Source organism: Macrotis lagotis, chromosome X (genome assembly GCF_037893015.1).
Source record: "Macrotis lagotis isolate mMagLag1 chromosome X, bilby.v1.9.chrom.fasta, whole genome shotgun sequence".
Taxonomy (NCBI): Eukaryota; Metazoa; Chordata; class Mammalia; order Peramelemorphia; family Peramelidae; genus Macrotis; species Macrotis lagotis.
In genome coordinates this window covers 523,544,883-523,559,984 of record NC_133666.1, presented here as the reverse complement: position 1 = coordinate 523,559,984, position 15,102 = coordinate 523,544,883, and the positions used below count along the sequence as shown (strand labels likewise).

The 15,102-nt window shown below is 33.9% G+C and overlaps 1 protein-coding gene across 1 annotated transcript in view; it reads right to left on the bottom strand.

Moving 5' to 3' along the window:
• The window catches only part of LOC141499328 (uncharacterized), a 519,469-nt gene that overhangs the window by 476,253 nt on the left and 28,114 nt on the right, over nt 1-15,102 (bottom strand). The window contains exons 3-4 of the mRNA XM_074202106.1: nt 4,519-4,601; nt 2,657-2,820 (exon numbers count right to left, since the gene is read on the bottom strand). Coding sequence (XP_074058207.1) covers nt 2,657-2,668 — 12 coding nt within the window. The 5' untranslated portion in view covers nt 2,669-2,820; nt 4,519-4,601. The remainder of the gene's footprint in view (nt 1-2,656; nt 2,821-4,518; nt 4,602-15,102) is intronic.

The following is a 15,102-nucleotide window of genomic DNA, read 5'->3' as shown; positions in this document are numbered from 1 at the left end:
TGGAGCAAGTCTCTCCATCCCTACCAACAATATTGGTGTTCTGAGTCTTCTTACTGAAAGAAATCTTCACTCTGGAATGGCTGTGTGGAGAAAGAATAAGAACCTCTTTCCAAACTTATTACCACCCACCTCTTCTTTCTTACACTCAACCTTGGATCAGGCAATCATCACTGCTTGAGAAATAGATATATCCAGTACCCAACTCACCACTAAGATGTTACTAGAAATCAATCATGATTTATTATCTACTAGTAGATAATGAGAAAGTATTAGTCAAATTAGTAATATAATATATCTCAAGGTAATTCACAGACTTTACAGCATTGATATAAACCTAAAATTTATCATTCTTTGTGTCCATTCACTTCTGGAGTCAGGATGTCCACATAATCATTTTATGTTTCTGCCTCTTTGATAGTTTTATAGATGAAACTCTATAAAAAAGTTTCAAAGGAAATAACTTCCAGACACCTTGAAAAGACCATGTAACCTAAAACAGCATCTGTTTGAAGAAAAAACAAAAACAAGATTGTAGCTTGAGAGTTCATTGCTGTATAAGATAATTTAATTAATAGTTCAGAAAATACTGCTTATTTGTTTTACCTTTAAAAATACTTCTGGTTTTCTTTTGCAGAGACTTGTTTTTCTAGTGGTTAGATATATCTGTCTAAACTTTTCCTTCATGTTTGTTTCAGAGTTTATTGTTGGGAAGATATTTGTGGGAATCAATAAAATAGATACTGGTATACCTTGCATAAATTACATCAATTCATAAAGCTGATTTTTAACACAATAAGAACTTTATGAGTTATGTCGAGGTGAAATTCTTAGGTGATGCACTAACTTGTTTTAAAAGCATTCTCAGACAGGAAATCATCTGGCCCAAATAAGCACGTTAGTCCAGACCTCATCCATGGAACAGTTTGTTTTGGAAGCCATAAATGAGATTTTCTTCAATTTTCAATGACAACAATGAGTTCTCATCCCAATATCACATTTGAAGACCTATCTTGCCATACATCTGACCAACGTCCAAAATGAAAGAAATCATTCTGATTTAATTTGTTTGTTGAAGCCTTCTAATCCTGTGTGTGTGTGTGTGTGTGTGTGTGTGTGTGTGTGTGTGTGTGTGTGTGTATGTGTGTGTAAAATGGACTCATTTGCAATCTGGGAAACATTTCATGACTCTTCCAAGAATTATGTTTTTAAATTTAAAAATTGTACTTAGCATAACAAAGGAGCCCAATTATCAAGAAAGTTATCAAAAACATTTTTAGAAATTGGTTCACATACCCTAGATCAAGAACTCCTTCTCTAATTGAATATATACATAGAGCTTACATTTCTAGTTCTGATTTCTCATCAGGTAATTAGTAATAATGTATAATAGATAGAGAATCCAGAGTGACCTTGAATCCAGGAAGAAAAAAAGACTATTTTACCATTTCTTGTCTCATCAGAGTATTTATAACTGAGGAATAGCCATAACAAATATAACACAATCAAAGTAATCTTAGTCCAAAATAAAATTGGACATATATGTAAGGAGCTTCTTAGAACTGGGTTCGAGATAGAAATGTAGTCTATAGCAACCAATCCTTCTCTAGAATTTAGTGCTTAAGCTCTATAACACTAAAATTATATTTCATTGAAAATTGAGTCATTTCCCCATTTCATCTAATACTAAAATGTATGAATAGCCCCAAAATGTTAGCTGTTCATCAGAAACTTTAACAGAACTTTGGACCTAGAGCTTTATCAAGTTTTCTGATCCTTCTCTCTTCCCTTAGGCAATACTCCAAAATTATTCACTAATTATTAATAATTCCTCTATCCATTTAGTTTTAGGGAATAAATTAATCAACTGTTTATTTTAGAGACTGAGCCATAGGAAATATCATTTTGGAGACAATTCTTTAGGGGTAATCAATGGTATGTAAATTAAATCCTCTTATATTTGAGCTTCTGAACAATTCATTCACAGTTAGAATAGAAGGAAAAGAAATGGATTGGAGAAACCTAACAATAATTAGCATGTGCGATATGTGGATATGTGAACACTCTCAGAATGCTAGGTACATTAGCTTCACCAAGAATTTATCAGAGAATCACAGTTTCTTTGCCATTTTCAAGTCAGCCTAAAGACAATGCCATTTTTCAACATAATCTTTGAATATATTACTAGAGGATTTTTTTGAGCTACATTTTTCTGCCAAAAATAAATTTCTTATTTATGGGACAGTAGAAAGGGGCAGGAGGAATACTTAGAAATGGCAAAACTAGACATCTGCATTCTATCTATTTAGAGTAACATCACTCTTACTGACAACAAATGAGATTACATATTTTTAAAACCAGTAATTTTCTCTAAAAATTGGTAAAGATTTGTGTTTCTATTCAATAGCAAGTGTTTCATTTTTCATCTTGGTGGCTTTCAAACAGACATCTTCAACAAGATCTAGCATAGTATAATCTCTAAATTCCCTGAGGTAATTGTTTTACCTGAACAATTCAGGAGGAAAAAAAAATGTATTTTAAAGTTGAAAACCTCCCATCCTTAGATGATTTCAGAACTTTCCATAGAAAACCCCTTAATACCACTAAAGTTTAATTTGTATCTTAAGAATTCTTAAACAACAAACAAAAAATAACGTACCTTTGTCTCCATTCCTGGCTGCCCCTTCCTTTTGAAACTGTAACCTTGCAGTGGTTTCTATAGCAACAGTGACGTCTTGATTTCAAGGGTGATAAGATCTAGGGTATATTCAACAGGTGTACAAGCAGTCTTGTCATTATGAAGCTCTTTGGCTTGAGGATTCTCTGTGAAAATGAAAGAGGACTTCTTCAAAATAAGCATTACCTCTATCCGCTCAAAGACATAGGCATGACCTCTATAATTTTGGAGACGGAAGAAAGGTTTAAACTAGGGATTTTTCCCCCCAATAAATATTCATGTTGAATTCTTAGAGGAATATCATTTCTTAGGGAGGTAATTGGGGAAATGTTCATGCTTTTAGTGAATGTATTAATTAAGCAAGGAAAATACATAAAAAGTTCACTTCTCTAATTTTATATTAATAGTTTGCATAGAAACATTGAGATAGTAATCTTATTTAAAAGTCAACAATAATTATCATGACTTTTATTTTAAAATGCTAATTCATCTTGATATAGTATGCTAAGGTTTCAAAAGCAATTTGTAATAATATATTTTAAGGATAGGAAAAACTTTCCTCATATCTATTACATTAAAGGTAGAAGATAATAGGGTGAATGATATCAAATAACAGATGATTGACTGGTAAGACAGCCAGACTTACATACTTCAGTTGACTTTTGTTAGTTGGGAAAGACTCATGGAGTAATTGCTAAACAGTCAAACTCAAGCATGTTGTCATGACTGAAAGTATATTTCATCACTCCTGTATAGGTGGGTGGTGGGTGTGTGTCCATGAGGGTCTGCATTTTTCTTTCCAATCACATTATGTTCTAAAATTGTACTTTAGAGCTTTCTAAAGTGCTTAGCACCACTATGTTTTCTAAGCTTACTATCTACCTTGAGAAGTTTGGTCAAAAAGATGTATAAAAATTATAAGTAGTCCTTAGGGATTCAAAGTAAGGATAGAACACAGTCCAGACACTGATAAATGAATGCCATTTATTAAGACCCATAAAACTCCTTATAGTTATATTTAGCTAAAAGTATTAAAGTGATATATCTCAAAAAACAATAGCCTACTTAGAAACACATGATAGAGCTCCTCATAAGGCTTATAAGTCTGGTTTGAATGTATTCATGCACCCCTGAAACAAGATATGTATCCTGCCCACACTATTCTTTAAAATGGTTTATTGTGTTTTCTCTCATCTCTCTCTATAGTTGTGTACCTAGGAAATACATGTTGTCCTACTAATTATATACCTTTTCTCCATCTAGTTACATTTTCTTTCCTTGCTCTACTTAACTAATTATCCATCAAAATTAGTCAAGAAAATCCAGAACAAATCATAAGTTCATAGGCAAAATGTTTAACATTTTAAGAGACCTTATAGACCATCTTCTCTAGCCCACTCATCTTTCAGATGAGGAAACTGAACCCCATAGACATTAGGTAACTTGTCCACTTGTCCACAAATAATGAGTGGCACAGTAGGTATTTTAATCCAAGTCACAACTACAAATCCGAGGATACTTTACTGTACCACCTCATGGTAGCTAGTCCAACTTATTTTCCAGCTAACGTTAGTTCTTCTGAATATAGTTTTATGTTCAAATTCCATTCTAGGTAACATTTTCAATCATTCAGTACACTATTTATCTATGTGATATACTTCAAATTTTCTTTCTTCACATGAAGATTCCTTGAAAACCTAATATTTCAAAGCCACTAAAGACATTGATTAAAATATCCCATTTTCCCACCCTTCTACATGTCCAAGGCCCTTTCCCTTTGACTTTTTATATTCCTAAAGAGAAATCAATTTACCTACCAAGCTGACTTCATGAATGTGCCTTACCTTGCAACCTGATGTTATAACAATATGAAATATATAATTCGACTCCATCTCTTCAGTTAGAGTTAAAGTAGATGTTTCTGCACCTACCAATAGATAAACCAGAAATCAAGTCAATCTCAAAACTTAGGTTGAAGAGTCGGGGAGGAGGAGGAGCATATTTGCCATGATTTCAAAGCAAATACCAGCAAGATTTTCTTTTGACAAATATAAAGTTTAGCAAAGGTTAACATAGAATTCTTCTTTTCCTGTAGCAATTATGATATTTCCAAACAAAATGTTTCAAAAGCACAATGAAAACCATTCTAGATCTGAATCAGGGACCTAGATTCAAATCCTAACTTTGCATCTTATTACTTATTCATCCATGGTCAAGTCAATTCACCTCTAGGGGTCTCACATTCCTCTTTATAAGATAAGGTGTTTGCACTAGATCAAGGTTTGGCAAACTACAGACAACAAAATGTAGCCCTGATTCTGTTTTTGGATGACCAGGTAGCTGAGTTTGTATGTGTGTTTGTGTGCACATGTCCATGTATTTATTTGTGCTTTTACATTTTCAAATAAAGAGTTATTTCATTTTAAAATAGTATAAGTAATTTTGCCTAGATTTGATCCTAGCAATAGGTGATTGCACAGTTTTCCAATACTAGGACCAAATGATCCCAAAGGCCCTTTCCAATTCTAAATTCAGAATGTTGCTATATATGCAGTGCAGCAAGGTTTACACAACCATTTTCTCACAAGAGTTTAAGTATTATTCTTATTTTATAGATACAGAAGCTGAGATTTGAATAAGCTAAATGACTTGCCCAAGGTCATAAAGTGTAAGAGTTGCCTCATGAACTCATATCTAGTAATCATAAGACCAGTGAGTTATAAAAGATTGGAAAAATATTCCCCAAAGTCAAGTTATGACATAAATCAGAGTGGATTTTTGAAAAATCATGATAAGCATGGATTAAATATTCATATAAAATGGAGCAATTTCCTATATGAATGGGAGGGAGGGGTTAGAGGTAATTGAATAACATTTTGGATCCAGGAAACAGCAACTTTTCTTGCAATATCTACTGGCAAATCAACAGTGACTTGGCTTCCATTAGTCAGATTGTGTGAAGAATGAAAGAAGGTGGTACTTCCCTCACTATTGGTCCATATGATATGAAGAGCTTATTTTCCCAGGAAGGGCAAAAACTTTGATCAGTCATATAAGGTATAGACCTGTGAAGACACCTTTTTTTAAATAGGTCTTTGGCAAACCTGAAATATCCCAATATTACATTAAACTGGCATTGGTAAAAGAAGAGAGATAAAGAGGAGCAAATGCCATCTTATAAGTAAAAGGAAAAAAAAATATTTCTCCCTATGGAAACTATGGTAGAACTGTTGTCACTCAAGGCAGGGGATCCACAAATAATCTCTTTGCTTAAAAAATAATCATGCTAATTCTCAAATTTTGTATGGAAGTTGAGCCAGTGAGAGGCAGCAAGACATAATAAATAAACTCTTCAGCATTATGGCCAGCTTTGGAAACCAGGGTTTTTACTGTAGGAATCAATGCTGCAAGAACATAGGGACTGTGAGGTATCATGACCATTGCTGGTCCATATGCATCTTCTCAATGGTCAATAGTTAATCTAAAATATAAGTGTCAGGGGGCAGAGACAAGATGGCAACAGAAGAGCCTCTCTTAGGTGCTCTCTCTCTTTATAATATTTCAAAATTCATAAAATAAGGACTCTAACTAAATTTTTGAGAGACAGGACCCAAAGAGAGATCCAGTGAGTCAATTCTCCAGCCCAAGATAACCTGGAAAATAGTGGAAAGGCTTGACTCCAAGGGGTTAGAGGGGCAGCCCGACAGAGTGAAGTAACTTCAGTCTCCTGGAGGCAGCCCCAGGGCACCTGTGATCTGCAGCTTATGGAAGCAGGGGCAGTTTGGGGGGGGCAGTTTCCTGACCTACACCACAGGGAGAACCAAGAACAACTTGCAAGATCAGCATGGGGACTTCTGCTGAAGTCCAGCCCTCAGGGCACTCAGCATAGCTGTGGCATCCCAGATCCAGGAAACGGAAGCAGGTGAAGCAGGTAAGGAAGGGCTCACAGGCAACTGAGCCTTGAACCTACCAAAGGTAGGGGAGTGGAGAAAGACTTCCTAGGTATGTCCTCTGTGCCTGGAACAAGACTCCAGGGCTCTGATCACAATCAGATCCTGAGCATAGTCTAGGCTCCCCCCACCCCACCTCAGCCCTGTGGCAGAGTGGTGTGCTTGTGGTCATTCAGGAGGAAAGATAGTGCTTCACACACTGAGATCCTTGTGGGGGGAGGTGTCCCAGTAATACTCAAAAACTCAGGAAGCACCCCAAAAATCAGGCACAGGTTGGGGGGAATGAGTAAACAGAGAAAAAACAGGAACACCACTGAGAAATACATTGTCTATGATCCCAAGAAGGATCAAAATACTCAATCTGAATATGAGAAAGTATAAGCTCCTGCATCTAAAGACTTCAAGAAAAATGGAAATTGGGCTCAGGATATGACAGAGCTCAAAAAAGATTTTGAGAATTAAGTGAGGGAGAGAGAAGAAAATTGGGGAAAGAAATGAGATGCAGGAAAAACATGAAAAAAAGTCAGCAGTTTTGTCAAGGAGATTCAAAAAATCAGCATAGGTCAAATGGATAAAACAGTTCAAAAAGTTATTGAGGAGAAGAATGCTTTAAAAAGCAGAATTGGCCAGATGGAAAAAGAGATAAGAAAGCTCTCTGAGGAAAACAAATCCTTCAGATGTAGAATGGAACTAAGGAAGCTGATGACTTTATGAGAAATCAAAACACATTACTTCAAAAACCAAAAGAATGAAAAAATAGAAGAAAATGTGAAACATCTCATTGAAAAAACAACTGATCTGGAAAACAAATTCAGGAAAGAAAATTTAAAAATTATTGGGATGCCTGAAAGTCATGATCAGGAAAAAGCCTTGACCTCACTTTTAAAGAATTCCTATAGGAAAATTGCCCAGATATCCTAGAAGCAGAGGGCAAAATAGAAATTGAGAAAATCCACCAATCTACCCTGGAAAGAAATAAAAAAAAACCCAACCACCAGGAATATTATAGCCAAGTTCCAGAACTCTCAAGTCAAAAAGAAAATATTACAAGCAGCCAGAAGGACACAATTCAAATATTGTGAAGCTGCAGTCAGGATCATATAGGACTTAGCAGCAACTACATCAAGGGCTTGTAGGGCTTGGAATATAATATTCTGAAAGACAAAGGAGCTTAGAATGCAACCAAGAATCAACTACCCAGCAAAACTGAATGTCCTCTCCCAGGGAAAAAGATGGACTTTCAATGAACCAGGGGAATTTCAAATGTTCCTGTTAAAATGGCCAGAGCTAAACAGAAAGTTTTATCTTCAAATACAGGACTCAGGTGAAGCATAGAGAGTGGAGGAGAAGGGCAAAATATGAGGGACTTAATGATAATGAACTACATGTACTCCTGCATAGAAAAATGATACTGATAATACTCATATGAAATGTGTCATTTAATAGAGCAGGAAGAAGGAGCTTTTATAGATGAAGCACAGGAGAGAGTTGAATTTGAAGATATATAAAAATGGAGTCAATGGCTAAAAGGGAAATATAATGGGAGTGAGAGAAAGGAGAGGTAAAATAGGCTAAGATATTTCATATAAGATTTTTTTATTACAATGAGCTATTGCTTTGATATGGAAGGGAGGAAGGCAAGGGGTAATCAGAGGAAGTGGGGGATATGTGTCTGGGAACACAGAGCCAGGTGGTTGCTGGGCCTTAGGGGTGGTATGTGGGCTCAGGGCCTCTTGGCCCCAGGGCCAGTGATCAGTCTGCTGCACCACTTGGTTGCCCTACAGCACATTTAAGAAGAGGGACAGAGTTAAATTAGAGAGAAAATACATTGTATGATAGTGGGGAAGTACATATAGAGGGAGTTGTGATCAGCAATGGCAACAGTGGAAAAATATGGAAGTAGCTTTTGTGATGGACTTATAAAGAATGTGAACCACCCTCAACAGAGCTGGTGGTGTTGGAACACACACTGAAGTACATTTATTATTATTGTTGTTGTTGTTGCTGTTGTTGTTTATTTGGGGGGGGTTGCAGGGAGAGTGGGATTGGGTGGCTTACCCAGGGTCACACAACTGGGTGATTGTTTCATGTCTGGGGCTAGATTTGGGCTTGGGTACTCCTGGCTCCAGGCCCGGTACTCTGTCCACTGCGCCACCTAGCTGCCCCTATCATTATCATTATTTTTAAAATTTTAATTATAATTTTTTCTCTTTATTGCTCATGAGGGTCTATATTTTTGGGAGGAGGGGGTATTTTGTTTACTCTTAAACAAGAATATTTTAGTAATGTATAAAAACATCATTGGTACAAAAATTAAATAAAAACAAAAATAAAAAAATAAAGTGTTAACTGATAACAGAAAAAAAACCCTTTAACTTTTCAAAATGCTAAGGATATATTTATAAAATAGGATAAAGATTTTATGAAATCAAGTTCTGTTTTAAGGGGAGGAATATTAGTCAACTTAGTATATCAGAAGAAAGATGACATGTGGTCTATTTAAAACAATTTTTTTCAAGAGAAATCCACTTATAGTTGAGCTTTTAATTTATTTTAATCATTGGCAAAGTGTTAAAACTTTTATGTGTAAACTACTGGATACACACTGTTCTAAAATGGTTATCAAATTATATGTTATAAACTCAAGTTAATTTAGCAATTTTTAATGAATTCACTTTTTTTTAGATTTTTCAAGGCAATGGGGCTAAATGGCTTGCCCAAGGCCACACAGCTAGGTCATTATTAAGTGTCTGAGGTTGGATTTGAACCCAGGTACTCCTGACTCCAAGGCCTGTGCTCTATTCACTGTGCCACCTAACCACCCCATGAATTCACTTTTGTAGTAGAATCCTCAGTCTTGTGGAAATGTTTTTGCTAGTGGAACAGTATCCTCCAAAAGGGGGGAATAAATGAATAATGCCAAGCAAAAAATTAAATAAATAAATAAATAAAATAAACTACAAGTGTCATTTGTGTTCAGTCAAAGTAGTACAGAAGAAAAAGTAGGTCTGACTCCAAATCTGGCATTCTTCCTTCTAGTCTTATAAATTATTCCTGAAAGAAACATAAAATTCGATCTTCCTTTTGTTTGGAATTTTAATTATTAATAATTGGTCATTAATAAATGTAATCATGTGTATTGAGTTCTATATTTACCTTTATTAAGCTAAGGCAAATTTAGAAAAAAATAGAATTTTCTTAGAGGAAAATCATGCTAATAATTGTATTATGCTTCTGAGTTTTGTATTTAATTGATAATTCCTTGTTTGTCCACTGGATTTGGAGTAAGAGTAACTTTGGTAAATTACTTAAACTGAGTTTCTTTATCTGTAAAATGGGGTGTTGAGATCCCTTTCAACTATAGATATTTGAACCTATGTATATGTATATGAACCTTTGAGTATGCATATGAACCTATGAGTATGCATGTATGCCTAAATGGTACTATATGCAATATTTACCTTAGAATATTTAAACCTACATTTGAAAGTCAAGAGAGAAATATTTCACAGTCATAGTTATTTACTCTAGCAAAAGTTCCATGTGAGGAAGTCATAAGCAAGGATGAACAATGTGGGTGGTAGAGTCTAGTTAATTTTTCTAAAAAAATGTCAAAATTTATCTTTTGTACTTTTCATCTCCTAGAGACACTTGTCCTTCCCCACCCAGGAATTAACTGTTTTCATGAAACTCTCTGACTCTCCAAATACCCTAAAGAAGCACTCTTCCTAGCAACTTTTTGGCATAGAATTGGTCATGTTTTAAACTTTTCTTTATGACTTCTCATTTCTCTAACAAATCTTCTATTCCCTCATTTAGGTTATGGAAGAAAATCAATCTGGATAAAACCAATTCATACTAAAATATGACTGACTTACTGATGGGGTGCCTGTATTTTGAAATATGCTAATTGCCTATCTTGACAAATTGCTTATTGGAGTTGTCAAACAATGAAAGAAAATGAATTAAGAATTTCATATACTGACAGAAATATAGCTAGGAGCAGATATTTTTGAGATTTTTAGCATCCTTTAAATAAGAAGTATCTCCATAGTTCAACCTATAATATAGATCTTTGTCTGGGTTTCTAAGAGTTGAAAATTTTTTCCAAGCATTGCATATTTGGTGTTGAGATATAAAATGTGATATATTCAGTACTGTGACTTTTTTTAATGTGTACAATCTTTTTGTACTGAAAGGGAAAATAAATTTCAAAACCAGACTCTCCCAATTGGTTTTGGTCCATAAATAAATAAATACCTTCTAAAATCTAATTATAGTTTCCCCCCTCAGTATGATGTCCCCAAGAAGAGAATCTCTATAATTTAAGTACTTTTAAGATGTTGTTCACAAAAAGACAGCAGTTACCAGCAATTATGAAATTGATACATTTAGCTATACAAAAACACACACACACATATATATATATATATATATATATATATATATATATATAAATCATTATTCATTATATATTCTGATGGCCTCAGAGGGCAAAACTAAGACCAATGGTTGGAAATTATAAGAAGACATTTCCACTCAACGTAAGAAGGAATAAAAACCTTTTTCTCCTAATTAGTGCTGCTTGACAATGGAACAGGCTGTCTAAGGAGATAGCAATCTTTTAATCTTTAAAATCACTTAAAATCTTAAAGTAGAAAATTGATGATGGAAGACTTGTTGAGAATACTGCATAGGATTTAAAATCTGTGTTGGAGCTGGACTAGTCTTCTGAGGTCTTTTTCAATTCTAGTATTCTATGATTATTCAAAATAATGGAAAATCTGCTTGATAAAATTGTGTTCAAATTACTTATAAGAAATAACTTGCACTTATAGAGTAAAAGAACTAACTTTTCTACTTATATTCTAGGATCATAGATTTAGAATTGAAAGGGAGCTTAGAGAGGAAACTGAAACACATAGAAACAAGCAATTTTTTTTAAGAAAACCTCATATAAATTATAAGTAGAAGAGCTGGAGCTCTGAGGAGCCATCTGATACTAAATCCATAATTTTGTCTTCTCCATTATGTAAAATGTTCTTAATGTTTTCTGTGATAATTCTTTCTTATAAGTCATCATAAGTAAACTGCTAAAATCTTATTCCCATAGAAAAAAATTTCCATAGTCATATAGGTCATGTAAAATTGTTATAAACTGGGATGCTGTTTGTGGTCTTTAAAGTGTTATTTCTCAAGCATGATCCAGCTTATTGCAGCTTATTGTATTTCTGTTATTGAGTTCTGAGTTTAAGTTATTATCTATCTGTGATATCATATTGCTAATATGGACTTTTCATCCAACTGTATTTGAAGGACATGAAATCTTCATCCTCTTGGATTTTACCATGAGAATCACTAATTTTATGAGTGGCTGTGATCTCATTAATGAGTCTCGGTTGTATTTTGGATTATGATTCCCTCTGTAAAGTGTTATTCACAAACAGTATTTGGAAAATCTGACTAACTGGGAAATCCTTCTCCATAAGGATACAGACTAGATATTGCCCTGTGAGAGCAAATGATACTTTAAATGATAAGTAAGCTTAATTATGTACTTGAACACCATCAGAGGATGGGGAAAGAGTTTTCTTTTTGGTTGACTATGCTAAGAAATCATATATAATAACAGTGAATACACTGTTGGAGAAAAGTTTTTAAGGGTTCATTTTGCATTTATCAAGTCAAATATGTTGTTGGGAGAAAAGGAAGATCACCCAAAACTGAATGGCAAGATCTTGAATTAGCAATATCCTTCAAGTCACCTGCAAAGTGAGTTAAATGAAATTTGCTAAAGAATTACTTGTGAAAAGCTGAGGCTCGATTTTTCATATTTTCAATGATGAGCTCATTGATGTATGCAGAGACCATGCTTAGAAAGAGTTTACAGAGATCAGAAAGCAATTATATTGGCTGATAGCTGCCATTATTTTGGGGGGTATCTTTTAAAATATAATAGCATGTTATACTATCTTACCTAATCAATGAATTAATCTAGTAACACCTTAGAATTGGCCATTAATGACCAAATATGAAAAATTGTCTAAAGAAATCTACTCCTTTAAAAGTAAAATTAACCAACTGGGAAAAGAATGTAACTCTTCAAAAAAATAAAATCAGCCAACTGGAAAAGGAATACAACTCATCTAAAACTCAAAACAACCAATTGAAGAGGAAATGCAACTCAGCAAAAAGTAAAATTAATCAACTGGAAAAGGAAATAAAAAAACTAACTGAAGAAAGTAAAACCCTAAAAATAGAATTGGAGACAATCAATCTATGAGACAGCAAAATTCCATCAGACAAAGTAAAAAAGTTGAAAAAATAGAAGAAAACATAAAGTAACTTTTTAGGGAAAAATAAATGACCTGGAAAATAGATTCAGGAGAGATAATTTATGAATAAAGCCCAGCTCAAAAAAAGAGCCTAGAAAATATATTTCAAGAGATTATCAAGGAAAACTATCCAAATCTGCTAGATCAAAAAAGACAAAACAGCCATTAAAAGAATGGGTCTCCAGAAAGAGATCTCAGTATAAAAACTCCAAGGACTATCATAACCAGATTCAAATTCTTAAATAAAGGAGAAAGTACTGCAAACAGACAAAAAGAGGTAATTTAAAAACAAAAAAAAACACAATTGGTTTGCATAGGATTTATCAGCTTCAACACTGAATGATTAGAGGGACTGGATGTATTTTGTAGGGCAAAGGACCCTGGATTACAACCAAGAATTTACTACCCTGCAAAATTCAGCATATTCTGTCAGGGGAAAAGATGGGTGTTCAACGAAAAAGAGAATTTACAAAGTTTCCTGATAAAAAGACCAGAACTGAACAGAGAATTTGATCTTCAAATAGAAGACTCAGAGATGCATAAAAAAAAAGGTAAATGGAAAGGGAAAAAATGTTAGTTAAGAATATTAAATTGCATACAACTCTACAGTGGAAGATAACTCTTGTTACTCTTGAGAATTATATTTCTCTTAGGTAAAGGGTTGAATATGGTTGAAGAGATTGTACTTAGAGAATATGGGTATAGTTGAGTCTTGTGCTTCTATTGTAGAGGACCAAAATGGCATCACTATGTTTGAGACAAATTACAGTGTATCCAACTGTGACTGATCAGACCACCAGAAGCTGAGAATGCTCTACCACAAATCATGCACAAATAGTCTAGGTGAAAAACTGGGGTGTTTAAACTTATGTGTTTCATGTTTCCTTTGACCTACTCTAATTCTGTCTTGCTCATAGAGCTCAGTACTTTCTCTGATGAGGGAACCTTTGCTGGACTTTTCTGCACCTGCACCTACAATCAATAGTAAAGTTTTTAAGAGTCCTTCAGGGTGTCCTGGTACTTAGAGACTTTGTATTTAAGTCAGAAGTGACTTTAATTTACTAGATACTTAGTGGTTTGTAGTATCATAGGGGCAGAAAGTGAGGATTTAGAAGGGTTGGACATAAAGAGATTAGGAAGTGATTTTTATCTTATTCCATGTAAGTTATTACTAAAATTAATACATCATGATCAGGTAGGATCTATACCCGGTAGATAGGGATGGTTCAATATTAGGAAAACACAATATGACTGAACATATCAAAAAAAAAACCAACCAGAAATCATTTGATTATCTCAATAGCTGCTGAAAAAGGCTTTGACAAAATATAACAGCCATTCCTATTAAAAGCACTAGAGAGTGTGGGAATAAATGGAGTTTTCCTTAAAATAATAAACAATATCTATGTAAAACCATCAACAAACATGTATAAAGGGGATAAAATTCCTAATAAGATCAGGGGTGAAACAAGGTTATCAATTATCACAATGACTATTCAAGAAAGTCCTAGAAATGTTAGTTCTAGCAATAAAAGTAAAATAAGAAATTGAAGGAATTAGATTTGGCAATGAGGAAGCAAAACTTTCACTCTTTGAAAATGATATGATGGTATACTTAATGAACTCAAGAAAATCATATAAAAAGCTACTTGAAACAATAAACAAATTCCACAAAGTAACAGAATATAAAATAAATCCACATGAATCATCAGCATTTCTATATAATGCACAACAAAGTCCAAGAGCAAGATATAGAAAGATAAATTCCATTTAAAGTAATTGCAGACAACATTAAATACCTGGGAATCTACCTCCTAAGCCAAACCCAGAAACTATATGAATACAATTACAAAGCACTTATCATAAAAATAAAGTCAGATCTAATGACAATTGCTCAAGGTTAGGTCAAGCTAATATAATAAAACTGACAATTCTACTTAAATTAAATTACTTATTCAGTGTGCCAAATACCTATTTTACTGAGCTAGAAAAAATAATAACAAAATTTATATGTAACAACAAAAAGTTCAGAATATCGAGGGAACTGATAAAAAAAATGTAAAGGAAAGTAGCCTAGCTGTACAGTTGGAAAACTATACTATAAAGCAGAAGTCATCAAAACTGCCTGGTACTGGTTAAGAAA